General features: G+C 34.7%; 1 protein-coding gene across 7 annotated transcripts in view; it reads right to left on the bottom strand.

The window, feature by feature from the left end:
- Positions 1 to 17,663, bottom strand: part of NKAIN2 (sodium/potassium transporting ATPase interacting 2) — a 982,818-nt gene that overhangs the window by 433,721 nt on the left and 531,434 nt on the right. For all 7 annotated transcript variants that reach the window (XR_010836028.1, XR_010836027.1, XM_067010699.1 and 4 more), the window contains one exon: positions 13,615 to 13,695. Coding sequence is in view for 5 of the 7 variants with exons in the window: in XM_067010699.1 (XP_066866800.1) it covers positions 13,615 to 13,695 (81 nt within the window). In the remaining 2 variants the exon portion in view is untranslated. The remainder of the gene's footprint in view (positions 1 to 13,614; positions 13,696 to 17,663) is intronic.

Raw genomic sequence — 17,663 nt, 5'->3', positions numbered from 1 at the left:
AACTCATTCCTCTAGCAGGTTACATGTGCTAATGAAGGGAAGAAAAAAGTAATTATAATTCTATAAATGGCTGTTTATTAGTGAGTCATCCTCCTCTTTTTACCCTTCTAAGTTGCTTTTCTGGATGCATCAGGCCGTGTACACATTTTGCTTTTTAAATGTCAAAAACAAATCTTTAAAGAGGAGGAGGGGAAGTAGCACTTTGAGTGCTATGTTGGAATGAAAAGCAACTTCAAAATTTCTTCATGCAGTCCTCAATCAAGAAAGAGATTTAAATAGTCTAGTTTTCTTTGTATTGCTTTACATTTAATAACAGTATTTACTAAACATTACTCCCTGGTTACCTATAGTGAACTGAACTACTACTTCAACTGCATTTTCCATGTAAATTTTAACTATAGGACAGAATAGAGGAGGTTTGTTACCATATGAAAAGCATGGAATATAGTCACTTATTTGCTCTCTCTGGCCAAATAACCCTGGATACTAGAAGCAGAAAAAATTGATTTATCTCACTATTTAATATCCTCTGAGTTGTATCTTTATAATCTTCCACAGTTCATCAAAGCCTCAATTGTCTCTGAGTGAATTCACAGACAAAGAGATTGACATTCTGCCCTCCAAAGCTAATTTGGCAACTGCCAATCCCAATTTAGGTGCCAAATGAGTTCCAGGGGTCATGTTAGGACGATGGTTCACAGTGAAGAGGGGGATTTTGATAAGGTTCTCACAGACTGAGAACACACGAGGGGCTGGGGTGTACCATGCTGAATTGGACATAATTCTCAAGTAAATTTTGCCAATATTTCAGGATCTAAGAGCCCACTTAATATGAGATCACTGTAATCTAGACAAATTATTTCAAGGTTTTAAAAATATATATATAGTGGTTTTCATTGTTTTTATCAAAAATTCAAATATTTCTAAATTTAAAGCCATGGAACTCTTAATGGAAACATTGTTTCATTTTTTACATGGCTCTGTGAATAATAAACCTATAAAAAGTATAGCTGCTTTAAGTTGGCATAGAATAAAAATTGCTGTTCTAGAATGATCTCTGACTAGGCTTTGAAGACAAACAGGATGGCACTGGCTTAAACCGTGTTTGTATCTTCTTTCTTTTATTTCTAGCAGGATACTCTCTTGAAATATTAATCTCTGTGCTTTTATTTTTCATACTTAACTTGCAGACTTTACCTAGTGAATCAGGGACATCCTTCTTGCTTCAAAGAGAATTACCATTCTTTTAATAGGAATGCAAAAAGAAAAAAGTAGTTAGTATTTAATTTTTTTTTGACTTCCATATCAGAAATAATAGTTTTGAAACCAAAGCTTTTGATTAATGAGAAAATAAAAGGTTAACTGAACAAAGACCGGGTAAGGAAAACTGCACATAGTGTATTTCTTAATAACAAATTAGAAAGAGAGCAGATAAGACTGTATAAGCCCAAACCTAGAGAAAATAGAGTCAGAGATGCTGCAGTCACAGAACAGTGTGTGTCTTTGAATGAGTAGCAGATCTTGGTCAATGTGGAGAGCACCTGAGTCAGCATTCTGAGGATGTCACAATGAACTTTGCCAGCAGCATGGAGACCCAGGGGAGTCAATACCTGGAGACCATTCTGCTCTTCTAGGGAGCTCAGGTTGACTATTTTCATTGATCTGTGGGAAGACTTTCTACCAATATTTTACATGCATGATGCCTGTGAATCATCCAGCAGAAATAATGTTTGCTCATGCTCCAAGACTTTGCTTATGCTCATGGAGATTCCACTATGTGGAAGGTCCTCGTTTCAATACCCAAGACACTTTTAAGCCCCACAAAATAAAGCATGGGATTCTTGACACCCACAGGGGTAATCTGAAGGGGGAAATCAGCAAGAGGGAAAGACATCAAAGTGAGAAAGTACAAATTAGAGCAGCTAATTTACTAGAGTCATCTAGTTCTTGCAGAGAAAGAGAAAGCAACTCAACTCTTTAACCACAAGAGTAAAGAAGGCAGAAATCCAAGTGGGAATTCTCAGATATCTTTGTGGCTCTCAATGACAGCTTCATGGAACATATAAGATTTTTGCTACCCTGGGAATAAGGATCCTCGGCTTCTGGAAATTCAATTATAATTTTTAAAATATATGCAAATAAAGTAAAATTAGAGGCATGGCCATTCATGGTCTAGGTATGGACAAAGGTATGGGAATGTTTCTGGAAAGAATTTTGTCACACAATGAAGAATATATATGATTTGAGTATTAAAAGATGAATTTAAGCATAAATTCTTCCCAGAGCCCTGGGCAATCCATTTTTTTGCTTTACTTGATACCTTGGTTAGAGTCAGTGTTAAGTAATAAATCTTCATATGCACACATAGCACAATCTACAATGGGATCCCTGTTAAAAGGAAGCCAGAAACCAGGAACCTTCTTTGTGCTCTGTTTAAAGGTTCTGGGTAATCTAATCCATAAAAGCAAAATATGGATGATGAACAGACAAAAATGTCATCAGTTAGGAATTTGTTAGTGTATGTTTGCTACTAATGAATTATTTTAGTTCTTGTTGTATGAAAATGCTTTTATTTTACCTTTATTGTTTTTTTAGATGTTGGGGGTAGGAGTTTATTAATTAATTTATTTACTTTTGCTGTGTTGGTTCTTCGTTTCTGTGCGAGGGCTTTCTCTAGTTGTGGCAAGCGGGGGCCACTCTTCATCGTGGTGCTTGGACCTCTCACTATCGCAGCCTCTCTTGTTGCAGAGCACAGGCTCCAGAGGCGCAGGCTCAGCAGTTGTGGCTTATGGGCCTAGTTGCTCCACGGCATGTGGGATCCTCCCAGACCAGGGCTCGAACCCATGTCCCCTGCATTAGCAGGCAGATTCTCAACAACTGCGTTACCAGGAAAGCCCGGTTGTCACTTTTAAAGCACATTAAAGGTGCCATTCAATTGCCTTCCAGAATCACTCTTTCTGTTGAAAGGTCAATTGTCAGTCTTTTAGCTGTTCCTTTGAAGGTAATGGGTCTTTTATCTTTGGTGGCTTATTTTTTTTTCCCTTGGATTTTAATTTTCAATAGTGTTACTCTTCTATATTTGGATATGGTGTTCTTGGTATTTATTCCAGTTGAGATCTGAAAGTCTTCTTGAATCTGTGGGTTGATGTATTTAACCAGTTTTGAAAATACTCTATCACTTCAGATATTGCTTCTGTCCAATTCTATCTTTCTTTTACTGGCAATTCAATTATTTATATATTGCATCTTAGCTGAGCCCCATATGTTTCTGACATCATTTTAATATTTGTATTCTTTTCTTTTTGTTTTTATCAAACTCTCAGTGCTTCACTTTGGATATTTGCTATTGACCCATCATCCTCCAATTCACCAATCTTGTCTTCTACTCTTTTAAATCTACCATCAAACACACCTAATGTGTTCTTACTTTTAAATGTTATACTTTTCAGTTCTAGAATTTCCATTTGATTCTTTATATAGATCCCAACCCTTTTAGGGTAAATTCTTCATCTTTCAGTCTATTATCTCCAGTTTTTCCCATTATTTTCTTCAACGTCCTTATCAGGTAATTACAATATCTGAATCATCCGTTGGTCTGTTTCAATTGTCTATTTTTCCCTTCACTTTCAGCAATGAGGTCCTCTCTTTTAGCATGTGTAGGAATTTTCAATTGCCTGATATGCATATAAATAAACAGTATAAGATAATGCTATCTTTCTAGTAAGATATTTTCCCTTTCCCTAAACTAGACAGATAAAGTGGTAGCTGATCAGCTTATTTCAATCAAGGACTGTGCTGAACTGAGCCTGGATTTTAGCCCCCATAATGTTTGGTGTGCCTCTCTTTTGACCCTGGCTTGTTCTCCATCTTTCTCAACTATAACTTGAGTTTATTCTGCAGAGCCCCTCTCCTATCTTCAGTCTCCATTTTGTAAGACTGCCAAACAACTTAACTCTGCTTTTCAGTCTGTCCATTTATGCCTTTAGCCTTATAAAGAATTCATCAAATGCCTTAAGAAGAAATTTGTCCATATGCCTGAGGCCCTCTCCCTTACAATTACGCTGATTTATACAAAGCCCAGAAATAGCCTTCTATGGGTTTAAAACCTGGATTCATAGCCTCCTTCCCTAACCAGAATTAGCAAATGCCCCCAGAGTACAGCATCTTCTAAAGATCGACTCATCTCTTTGGGGCATTTACATTTCCAAAGTATCACTACTTCAGCACATCTCTACTATTTTTCATTTGTTATAGTCCAAGGTTTAAAATACACACACAAACTATAAATAATTAAAATATGCATTTCTTGCTTCATCCCATGGTCAATCTATAAAGATTTCTGTAGACTCCCCCAACACAAAACAATTCTTTTCCTCTTTTTTTCATATTTTGCAATAAACTTTGCCTTTTTTTTTCCTTCTCTGAGTAAGAAGTGAATTAAGGAAGTTGGATTCTTTGCAGATGATAAATCCTTTTGGACATGTTGCATTTAAGGTGACAATGGAATTGACATGACACAAGCAGAAAGTTGGAGATGTGGGACTTTAACTTAGCAACAAGGTCGGGACTGAAGATATAGATATAGATCTGGCAGACATGTGTAGAGATGATAGCTTAAATTATGACGGTGAACTGAATTTTCAAGTGAAAGAATGTAAACAGAGAAGTAGAAAGGTCCAAAGATCTGACTCCTCACTTTAGGGGCTTTAAAACGAAGTGGAACAAGTAAGCAAATGAAAGAGAACAGAAGAAGAAAATAAGCGTTTAATTCAATGCACTATTAAAAGAAACAAGAAAACAGAGGCAGTTACAGTTCGACCAAATTACAAAAGGTTGGTTCATTTCTATTTTGGGGGAAAATTACATTATATTTAATTCTTAATAACATGTAGGACATTTATCCTACATCTAAAAGTAAAATCTATTTTGAAGGTTTGAGAAATAATATTTTTCTAATTCACTTAATGACAGTTAATTGAAGTTTTCTTAGACTATATGCATTTTACAATAAGAAAAGAAACAAAAAAATATGAATCCAATCAACTGTCCTCTTGATTATTTGTTAAATTTAGTCTTAAATCTATTATCACAGATACTCTTTGTTTATTAATAATTGTATATACTTCTTTACTTTTTAAAGAGCACCATTAATTCAAGTTAAAAATGATTATTAGAGATGTCTCTCCATACCACCTTTTTTCATATGAAATCATAAAAGAAAATTTTGATACAAGCATTGATTTCACTGAGGTGAAAATATCCAAATATCAGATACCTTTTTAAATGAATAATTCATTTTTAAATAAAAGGAATAAAACTGGGATTGTTGTAATAGTACATTTTTTCACACAGCACTTGCAAATGGTTTCAAGGATTTCTGCCCATTGCCTACATTGTATGACAGGTTTTATCCTCTTACTGTCTCTTTTGTTTACAAGAGAGCAATTTTATTTCTCAAAACTTAAATAAGCCACATTTTAAAAAACATGTTTACTGGAGTATAATTGCTTTACAATGGTGTGTTAGTTTCTTCTTTATAACAAAGTGAATCAGCTATACATATACATATATCCCCATATCTCCTCCTTCTTGCATCTCCCTCCCATCCTCCTTATCCACCCCTCCAGGTGGTCACAAAGCACTGAGCTGATCTCCCTGTGCTAAGTGGCTACTTCCCATTAGCTATCTATTTTACATTTGGTGGTGCATATATGTCCATGCCACTCTCTCACCTCATACCAGCTTACCCTTCCCCCTCCACATGTCTTCAAGGCCATTATCTACATCTGCGTCTTTATTCCTGTCCCTAGGCTTTTCAGGAACTTTTTTTTTTTTTTTTAAGATTTCATATATATGTGTTAGCATATGGTATTTGTTTTTCTCTTTCTTTTTTTTTTTTTTTTTTTTTTTTTTTTTTTTTTTGTGGTACACGGGCCTCTCACTGTTGTGGCCTCTCCCGTTGCGGGGCACAGGCTCCGGACGCGCAGGCTCAGCGGCCATGGCTCACGGGCCCAGCCGCTCCGCGGCATGTGGGATCTTCCCGTACCGGGGCACGAACCCGTGTCCCCTGCATCGGCAGGCGGATTCTCAACCACTGCGCCACCAGGGAAGCCCTGTTTTTCTCTTTCTGACTTCACTCTGTATGACAGACTCTAGGTCCATCCACCTCACTACAAATAACTCAATATCGTTTCTTTTTATGGTTGAGTAATATTCCATTGTATATATGTGCCACATCTTCTTTATCCATTCATCTGTCGATGGACACTTAGGTTGCTTCCATGTCCTGACTATTGTAAATAGACCTGCAATGATAATTGTGGTACATGACTCTTTCTGAATTATGGTTTTCTCAGGGTATATGCCCAGTAGTGGGATTATTGGGTTGTATGGTAGTTCTATTTTTAGTTTTTTAAGGAACTTCAATACTGCTCTCCATAGTGGCTGTATCAGTTTACATTCCCAGCATCTGTGCAAGAGGGTTCCCTTTTCTCCACACCCTCTCCATCATTTATTGTTTGTAGATTTCTTGATGATGGCCATTCTTACTGGTGTGAGGTGATACCTCATTGTAGTTCTGATTCTCTTTTCTCTACTGATTAGTGATGTTGAGCATCCTTTCATGTGTTTGTTGGCAATCTGTATATCTTCTTTGGAGAAATGTGTATTTAGGTCTTCTGCCCATTTCTCGATTGGGTTGTTTTTTGGATATTGAGCTGCATGAGCTGCTCGTATATTTTGGAGATTAATCCTTTGTCAGTTGCTTCGTTTGCAAATATTTTCTCCCACTCTGAGGGTCGTCTTTTCGTCTTGTTTATGGTTTCCTTTGCTGTGTAAAAGCTTTGAAGTTTCACTAGGTCCCATTTGTTTGTTTTTGTTCTTATTTCCGTTTCTCTAGGAGGTGGGTCAAAAAGGATCTTGCTGTGATTTATGACATAGAGTGTCCTGCCTATGTTTTCCTCTAAGAGTTTTATAGTACCTGGCCCTACATTTAGGTCTTTAATCCATTGTGAGTTTATTTTTGTGTATGGTGTTAGGGAGTGTTCTAATTTCATACTTTTACATGTAGCTGTCCAGTTTTCCTAGCACCACTTATTGAAGAGGTTGTTTTTTCTCCATTGTATATTCTTGCCTCCTTTATCAAAGACAAGGTGACCATATGTGCATTGGGTAAATCTCTGGGCTTTCTATCATGTTCCATTGATCTATATTTCTATTTTTGTGCCAGTACCATACTGTCTTGATTACTGTAGCTTTGTAGCATAGTCTGAAGTCAGGGAGTCTGATTCCTCCAGCTCCATTTTTCTTTCTCAAGAGTGGTTTGGCTATTAGGGGTCCTTTGTATTTCCACACAAATTGTGAAATTTTTTGTTCTAGCTCTGTGAAAAATGTTCCTCCCTCTGCTATATTTTGTAAGAATTTGAGAAGGATAGGTGTTAGCTCTTCTCTAAATGTTTGATAGAATTCATCTGTGAAGCTATCTGGTCCTGGGCTTTTGTTTTTTGGAAGATTTTTAATCAGTCTCAATTTCAGTGCTTGTGATTAGTCTGCTTATATTCTCTGTTTCTACCTGGTTCAGTCTTGGAAGGTTGTGCTTTTCTAAAAAGTTGTCCATTTCTTCCAGGTTGTCTAATTTATTGGTATATAGTTGCTTGTAGTAATCTCTCATGATCCTTTGTATTTCTGTGGTGTCAGTTGTTACTTCTTTTTCATTTCTAATTCTATTGATTTGAGTCTTCTCCCTTTTTTTCTTGATGAGTCTGGTTAATGGTTTATCAGTTTTGTTTATCTTCCCAAAGAACCAGCTTTTAGTTTCATTTATCTTTGCTATTTTTCCCTTCATTTCTTTTTCATTTATTTCTTATCTGATCTTTCTGATTTCTTTCCTTCTGCTAACTTTGGGGTTTTTTTTTTTTTGTTCTTCTTTTTCTAATTGCTTTAAGTGTAAGGTTAGGTAGTTTATTTGAGATGTTTCTTGTTTCCTGAGGTAGGATTGTATTGCTATAAACTTCCCTCTTAGAACTGCTTTTGCTGCATCCCTTAGGTTTTGCATTGTCATGTTTTCCTTGTCATTTGTTTCTAGGTATTTTTTTATTTCCTCAGTGACCTCTTGGTTATTTAGTAGTGTACTCTTTAGCCTCCATGTATTTGTATTTTTTACAGATTTTTTTCCTGTAATTGATATCTAATCTCATAGCATTGTGGTTGGAAAAGACACTTGATATGATTTCAATTTTCTTAAATTTACCAAGGCTTGATTTGTGACCCAAGATATGATGTATCCTGGAGAATGTTCCATGAGCACTTGAGAAGAAAGTGTATTCTGTCATTTTTGGATGGAATGTCCTATAAATATTAATTAAGTCCATCTTGTTTAATGTATCATTTAAAGCTTGTGTTTCCTTACTTATTTTCATTTTGGATGATCTGTCCATTGGTGAAAGTGGGGTGTTACATATTAAAGTCCCCTACTACGATTGTGTTACTGTTGATTTCCCTTTTTATAGCTGTTAGATTTGCCTTATGTATTGAGGTGCTCCTAGGTTGGGTGCATAAATATTTACAACTGATATACTTCTTCTTGGATTGATCCCTTGATCATTATGTAGTGTCCTTCTTTGACTCTTGTAATAGTCTTTATTTTAAAGTCTCTTTTGTCTCATATGAGAATTGCTACTCTAGCCTTCTTTGGATTTCCATTTGCATGGAGTATCTTTTTCCATCCCCTCACTTTCCGTCTGTATGTGTCCCTAGGTCTAAAGTGGGTCTCTTGTAGACAGTATATATACAGGTTTTGTTTTTGTATCCATTCAGCCAGTCTATGTCTTTTGGTGGAAGTATTTAATCCATTTACATTTAAGGTGATTATCAATATGTATGTTCCTATTACCATTTTCTTAATTGTTTTGGGTTTGTTATTGTAGGTCTTTTCCTTCTCTTATGTTTCCTGCCTAGGAAGTTCCTTTAGCATTTGTTGTAAAGCTGGTTTGGTGGTGCTGAATTCTTTTAACTTTTGCTTGTTTGTAAAGGTTTTAATTTCTCCATTGAATCTGAATGAGATCCTTGCTGGGTAGACTAATCTTAGTTGTAAGTTTTCCCTTTCATCACTTTAAATATGTCTTGCCTCTCCCTTCTGGCTTGCGGAGTTTCTGCTGAAAGATCATCTGTTAGTCTTATGGGGATTCCATTGTATGTTATTTGTTGGTTTTCCCTTGCTGCTTTTAATGTGTTTTCTCTGTATTTAATTTTTGATAGTTTGATTAATATGTGTCTTGGTGTGTTTCTCCTTGGATTTATCCTGTATGGGTCTCTGCGCTTCCTGGACCTGACTGACTATTTCCTTTCCCATATTATGTAAGTTTTCGACTATAATCTCTTCAAATCTTTTCTCAGTCCCTTTCTTTTTCTCTTCTTCTTCTGGGACCCCTATAATTTGAATGTTGGTGCATTTAATATTGTCCCAGAGGTTTCTGAGACTGTCCTCAATTCTTTTATTCTTTTTTCTTTATTCTGCTCTGCAGTATTTATTTCCACTATTTTATCTTCCAGGTCACTTATCAGTTCTTCTGCCTCAGTTATTCTGCTATTGATTCCTTCTATAGAATTTTAAATTTCATTTATTGTGTTGCTCATCATTGTTTGCTCTTTAGTTCTTCTAAGTCCTTGTTAAATGTTTCTTGTATTTGCTCCATTCTATTTCCAAGATTTTTCATCATCTTTCCTATCATTACTCTGAATTCTTTTTCAGGTAGACTGCCTATTTCCTCTTCATAAATAAGCCACATTCTTACATAGCTTTTTTACATACCACATTTTTAAATGAAAATGTATATCTAAATCTCAGAAGCAACTATCAAAATTATTAAAATGTGACAGCTTTCTAGACGTTCCTATTCAAAGCATTCATTAGGTATAATTAATTGCTGTAGGATATGTTTAACAATATAAGTTTCTGATAATATAATGAAGCCCAAGGGTTATATACCTGCATCCCTAGTATACAAACAAATTGGGTTGTTTTAAGTGTAAAATAATCCCTTGGTTACTCTTTTATGATCTGTAAGTTATTTGTTTTATTTCTAAAGATAGGTGGTGCATCATTCACTAATGGTGCCCATAAATTACGAAAGTAGAAACTGAGATCTCAAAATAGTCATGTAAAGAAAAGTGTTAGGATATAATTTCAGCTGAGTAGTTTACAATTTTAACACACCCAACAGAATATAGATTTTTTACAGATAGCAGAAGAGTGTTAATTTTTTTCCTGTGTGTAACTATTCAAAAACTATTTCATAAATTTCATTTTCCCAGGTGATGAATCTAATAGGTGAATTACCATATCATACGTGTTTTCCTTCTAACAGTGCACTTTGAAGTTAACTACAGAACAAACAGATCTCTTCTCTTTTCAAAATGACTCAATTCAGTTAATTACTGGGATTAGTTTGCATTTCTATTTGATATGTGAGCAAGAAAATCACAATTGCCCAGAATAATCCAACAACACAGTAAGACTATTTACATCAGGAATTCTCAAAGCTATTAATCCAATAGTCCATGTCACATTTAATGCTCAAAGGCAGTTGCCTACAAAGTTAGCGAACACTTTGGGTTAAAAATTAGTGTTATCTCTGTTTCATTTAATGTTATCTGTTTCATTAACAGAACATCTATTAAAATATCACCTCAGAAAGTAAGAATTTGTAGGATGTTTCAGGATATTTAGTTATAACACTAATATCTAAAGCGTTAATATAAATAGTGTGGAAGTATTTATTATGCAATGTATATGATTTTTTCCTACCATATCATGTGCTAATTTATATGACATTCCCAATATTTTATTAGTATCATTGAAATAAATTTTTTTTAAAATTTCTCTGGTTGATTAGTTTTATTTTTCCTTAAATCTCATGGGGATAATCATTAAACTATATTAATAAATATTGTAATAATATTGTTGGATTTACACAGAATTTTTGATGAAAAAATATATTATCTATACAATTATGGGTACAAAGAAAACCGAATATCAACCAGGTCAGCCCTGTGTACCATATTATTGTAATTAAGCCATTTCATTCCTGAAGGTACACACTAGCTTCATTAATGATGCTAATATCTATTTCTCTCATAAGTACATGGCAGATAGTTTAGCAGAAAACGCAGAAAAGACACTGGAAAAGGACAACAAAAAATTCTAAACTCTAACGGGTAACTGAAGTTTGCCTTAATATTTTACCGCTTTTTATCATTTCTTGCCAATATTCCTTAAGAAGAAATCAGTTCTTTATAAAATGTTTTATGGAAACAAACACACTTCTCTCACATATGTAAAGACCACAGAATTTCCTCCCTGATTCTGTTTCCCATATTTGTCCCTCAGCCTCAAACAAACTGACCCATTCATATGGTCAAATTATTTTATTTTTTGGGTGAGGTGAGGGGAAAAAGTTGTTTATATTCTGTAATCTAAGTATTATCAGCAGTTTCAGGAGTCCCATTTTTGAGCTTTCATATATCTGTACATTTTTCAATCACCATTGCTTATTTCTGGTACTCTGTTACTTGAAGAATGTGAGGCAGTTGCAGAAGCTAAAGAATTAAATGGCATAAATATACCTTTCTCAAGCCCTTTGAGCAGGAAAGGGAGGAAAATCCCAGTACAGATAACAATATAACTTTGCCCTTTATGGTTTTCCTTTAGATTATTTGTTAAAAGGAAATTATTAAATTTTCATGTGCTCTGCAGAGTCTAGCCTTGGTTTATAAAATGAAAAGAAAAGGAAATATTATTAACTGCTTCACTGCCATGGATAGTCATTACCTGCCTCTGTGCATTAGAAGAATTCTTAGTCATTTGGGTTGCAACTCTCTTGAAATCTAATGTTTTAGGATGTGTCCTCGTTATGGTTTCAATGCCCATGTCCAAGGTCATGGGATCACAAGTTTTATTTTGTGTCTGCAGTCATCACATGGAGCAGTGAGAAAAATTACACATTTGTGCAGCCAGCTTGGCTCAGATTTCTCCCTCTTTTTTAATATTAAAGAAACTCTGATCTGCTAGATCATCTTACTGCTAGATAATCTTACTCAGCCAATATGCTTGAATACCTGTCCTCCAATTATTAAGGTGATTATTTAAAATTGAAAATATCATTAAAAGTCATTTTAGTGAGGAATCTCTTTGAACAAAATGGATTATACAGCAGAGATATATAAATTGGGTAAGGAATTCAAGTCCTGGGAATGTGAGCTTTAAGCAGAAAATGAAGTGTCTTTCCTAGAGCCACCTGAACAATTCCTTTTCATTGGTCACGGCATGTTCAGGAAAGGACTGCCTGCTGCTGAGAGTGTGGAGTATGATGACCAGCAAGAATACAGAAATGCCATCCACCAGGGCAGACACTGCCAAGGGCCACAATGAGGACTTGTCCAAAATCTGCTCATAAATCTACAGTTTCCAGAAGCCTTGGGTCTATTTCATATGATAACGTCACCCTATTATTTTATCTTTCATCATTTGATATTTTAAAAAGTCAAGATTATTTATACTCAATATCATAGTTAAATAATAAATAAACATACTTGAAAATGCTCAGAGTGCTTTGGGAAACTCCTGTATGCTAGATTATAAATGTGTATTACCATCACCCCATCTCCCACCCACCAAGATATATAGCCCTGCAAAGGTAGTTCCTGGCAACTTTTTAGCTCTTTTAGCCTTCGAAAGCAGGTTATCATCTCTGGGTTTTAAAAATGTCAACATCTTTGCAGGATCTTCCTGATCTAAGGGATAGAGAGGTAAAAGAACATTTTACAGTCTCTATCTTTTAAAGTTAATATGAAGAAGTACAAGTTTACAACTCTCTCAAGTGTCTCAAGCAAGATTTACTACTACTTTGAATGCATTATCTCATTTGACTTATTTGCTGTTAATTGCATTCCAAAAGAAGCAGGATGTTGGTTTGAGATCTACAAACTGCATTATTTCAATAGTAAGGCATTTATGTTAGAAATATAATAGCAAGACACATGCAAACACACATACTTACAGACACTCATACAAGGACAGCACAAAATAAAGAAACCTAAATGAAAATGTAAGTATTTTAAGTCCTTCCTAGATTATTTTAGAATAAAATGTCTATTTTATTCATTTATGTAATAAATTATATCCCTCTGGTAACAGTTTTATTCAACTAAAACCCATTAATTTTTTGCATTATTACATTGCTATTTGGGTCCAATCAGGAAAGTCTTTAGCAGAGTAATAAGCCAACTAAGTGATTTCAAAAGTCAAGATTTTATCTCTGAAAAACTTCCTACTCTGCTTCAGAAATCTCTTACAAGTCAATGTTTTAAAAGTACACAGTATGGTCACTGTAATAATATTTCATTTAGTTTTTCTTAAAATAATAAAATGACATTTTTGTGACACACTGAAATGATTCTTTGATGGCAGAAGTTCAGAGAGATAGATGAGGACATCTTTCAATTTACCTTCATTTGAGGTGCATCTAAGTGACAAGAGCAGGGTGAGACTCTGCCTTACTTAGGAAGAGGCTTGTTAACACACAACTGATGACTCAGGCAAATCAGATGGCAAATTACCTTTGAGAGGTCCCCAGCCTCCAAATAGAAGCAGATAACAAACACATTCCACGTAACCCAGAGGACTAGCCAGACAGCATACTGTAGAAAAGCAAGAGAGAAATAACATAATTAATTTTGAATCAACTGAGTAAGATTTAAACAGAACTTGAACTTCTGAACACCAAATCTTAAGATTAGTGGAAAATACTGGATATTGTTTCTTTGTAAGGAACAGGATGAGATGTACACTAATCTCTAGTTTGATTTTTTTTCCTCACTGTAATGGACTCTTATAGTATTACAGCTCAAACTTGCTTAGGGATATTTTTTTTTTGTTTTTTAGACAAAAGAAATAGTAGTCCACATTTCTGTTTTAAGAGGGAATGGTTGTGGTTTTTAGACATCTGAAAAAATGATGCCCCAGTAGATATATTAACTACAACCCATTTAAAAGAGAACTTTTATCTTCCTTTAGCAAGATCAACCCAATGTTTGATAACATGTAGCCTTTCCCTAAGTTATCTAGAGTCATCTTCAAATTAGTTTTCATACCTCTGTCCCATCTAATCAGCTTTCTGTCTTTGGCATCTTCTTTCCATTTATCCTTTCACCTTCTTATTTTATCCTCTCATGATCTCCCACCTTACTGACCATCTAGTTATTATTTCTAATTTTATTCTGTTGTCTATTCAGTGTGCTTTCTTCATCAATGACAAAATTTTCTTACCCAGACACAGTTCTGAGCATTCAGTTAACCAAAATTTATTAAATCCTTAGAGGGAAAAATGCTAGAAAAACACTGAGAATACAAAGACCAATGATAAATTCTCCCTGAATTCAAGTCAAGTGAAAGAGGTAGATTAGAAAAGAGATGATTCTTATGCAAAAATCATAAGGGTATATAGTTTGAGCTCAAGGAAAGAAGATGGGAAACGTGTATAAACTATGATGAGAAAAGGTAGTCCTGCAACATCTAACAGAAGAGGTGAAACACCTTCCATAAGAGGTGAACCAAACTAATTTATGGATTTTACCAAACAGCAGTGTGGGGGATTGAAAAGGCCATGGTGGAAGGTTGAAGTAAACAAAGAAAGCAGCAGGTGTGAACTTAAAAAAAAAATGGAACAAGAGGCTACCATGTCATTTCTCTGCTAAATGAATACAAATGGCTCCCATTCTTTATATGGTGAGTTCCAAAATCTTTATTTTACAGTTCAAGGACCTCCATAATCTTGTACCATGTTATCTTTTCAGACACATGTTTCAGTTCATCTTTCAAGTCATTATGGATTATGGACACATTGGATTACTTGTTGCTCCATGTACATGGAAAGCTATTTCTCACCTCTGTGCCATTTTAATAATTTTATCTTTTAATAATTTTCATTTTAATAATTTTACTTTCCCTAAGTACTCCTCTTACCATCTATTAATTTTTTATTTTTCTTCAGAAGTCAATATAAATATCATCTCTTGAATGATATCCAATTAGAAATGGTGTATCCCTGCCTTGTGCTCCAATAAGATCTTGTTTGCTCGAATTTCATTCCAAATGTCTTATATCTAATTATTTGCATATTTCCCCAGTGCACAATGATAAGCTCCTTGAGAGAAAAGACTCTTTCAATTAATGCTTATATCTCTAAGTTGCTAACTTAGTACTCTGTACAAAACAGGTACTCAGTAAATATTTTGTAAGCCAATCAATGAATTAGGAACAATACAGAAAAAAAATCTTAACTATTTTCAGAAGCAGAACTCCTTCCACCCATCCCAGATCTGGTTTTTATGAGAATTCTATGATCATTCATGTAGTGTGAGGAATGAGAGCCCTAAATGATAAGTTTATATAACAATAAATACTGACTCAGCTGTTTTCCGGGGGATGCATTCACCTAACTGTTGAATATGTGCACTGCTCAGTGAGAACAAAATAAGAGCAAAACTAAATGATCCAACACAAAAGAATGGGTTTAAGAAGTGAAGGCTGCGTACTGGAAATAGGGTCAGGAAGCTAAGCAGGCTGGGGCTTGGAACTTAAGTTTTAGAGCAGAGATCTAATGAGAATGTCTAAACTTGGTCCGCATTATAAAATAGAAACTTGTTCACAAATTTTTTAATATTAAAATCTAGACTTATTGGGTTGTTTTGCAGATTTGGATATTAGTTTCAGAAATATAATGAAGTGCTGGGTCCCACTTTAAGAGTAAGTAGGTGAGAAAAAAAATGCTTGTAAGTTCCTGGGACTTGGTTTATATGAGTGTAAGAAAGAATGAAAGCATGATCGACTGAAGTGTTTGATCATGTTCTTTGTTTCTGGTGACACACTTTCCTTACCTTATTTATAATGGAGCACTAAGTAAGCACTATTTACTAAAAAACAAAGTATCAGGATAAGTAAAATATTTGGTAAGAGTGGATGAAACACACTGCATAACATATATTTTGTATTCCTGAAAGTTTGTCATTGGTAGTTAGGTTTCCTGATGAGGCATTAAAGAATGTCAATAGAAAAGCTATAGCTTTTATATTTTGCAACTGAAACTATATTTTCAGATCATAAAATGCTGAAAATATTATCTGCGCCTATGTGGTACACATGGCATAATCACTATTTCATTATATGTTGAATATATAATAAGAATTTGGAATTTTCATCCAGATAAACTTAGATATCACTCATACCATTACACATTTATATGTATGTGTAAGTGTAAATTATACTTAGTTTGGTTAAAAAAATGAAGCTGAAAAAATTATGCTTTAGTCACTAAAATTAATAATTTTAGGGAAAGACAGGTAAGATAATTGGTCACATGCAAATAAACTGCATATAGAGATTAAGAACTTGGGACCTAAAGTTTGCATCACTTAGGAGCTCTGTGGCTGCATGCAAGCCTCACTACTCTTTAGTTTCCTCAAATGTAAAATAGTCTTTTATTACGATGATTATGTTATATCATCCCCTCTCCTTATTTCAGTAATACGGCAGTAATCGCCACATTTTAATCTCCTTAGAATACTAAAAAAATATACTTTTTACATTAACTTTTGCAAAATATCTTTCCACCTAGTTGAACTTGCAATCTATACTTTATTCCTTAATGAAACATGTTCTTCCCTAGAATAAGTTTCTTTTTGGATACATGAATGCCAATATTGATAGATGGATGACATTTTATAAAGCAAACCTTTTTTCATTTGGTTTCATTAAAACAATTTATTATTTATGGTTGACCATACTATATAATTATAAAGCATTTTCTATATCATACCTTATGAGTTGCTCTTTTGTGGTATTTTTAGTAATGATTTTGTTCTTTTTTATCCCATTTCTCCTAGAGTAATCCAAAAGGATATGTCTAGAAGGAACATAATAAATGTTCCTTCTATATCTTTGCATTTATTTGCATCATTTTCAGTTTATTGCATATTTAATTACAAACCAGTTAGCCTACAATGCACTCTACTTCGTTGAAGATTTACAAAAGAGAATTATCACCTTTAGTGGTGTGACACCTTTAATAAACACATATGCAAACATATATAAATGGTTTCAATTATATTAGTGACTTTCTCTTTAAAACTGCCACAGTTTAGAGAACTCTTATTCAATAATATCATAATTATTAGAACAGGGGCCCCCAACCCCTGGCCACGGAGCGGGGCTGCACAGCTGGAGGTGAGCGGTGGGCAAGTGAGTGAAACTTCATCTGCCTCTCCCCATTGCCCGCATCTCTCCCACCACGCCGACCCCCGGTCCATGGAAAAATTGTCTTCCGTGAAACCAGTCCCTGGTGTCAAAAAAGTTGGGGGCTGATGTTTAGAAGATGAAAGAGCCTAGTACAATTCAAGTACCAGCCACATTTCATAAGTGCTTAATTAGAAAAAAGAGTTGGGGCAGTGAATCAGTTCATATTTATTAAGCACCATCTGGATGCAAGTGACTATAACAGATGCTGTAGAGAAACATTACAAGATATAACTGAGTTGCTTCCTCCCCTAAAATGATTTATGTTTACCATTGATATGCAATTGGTGTCATCTACAGGAACGTTTTCAGGTAT

The sequence above is a fragment of the Kogia breviceps genome, chromosome 13 (genome assembly GCF_026419965.1).
Source record: "Kogia breviceps isolate mKogBre1 chromosome 13, mKogBre1 haplotype 1, whole genome shotgun sequence".
Classification (NCBI taxonomy): Eukaryota; Metazoa; Chordata; class Mammalia; order Artiodactyla; family Physeteridae; genus Kogia; species Kogia breviceps.
This window is presented reverse-complemented; position numbering and strand designations above follow the sequence as displayed.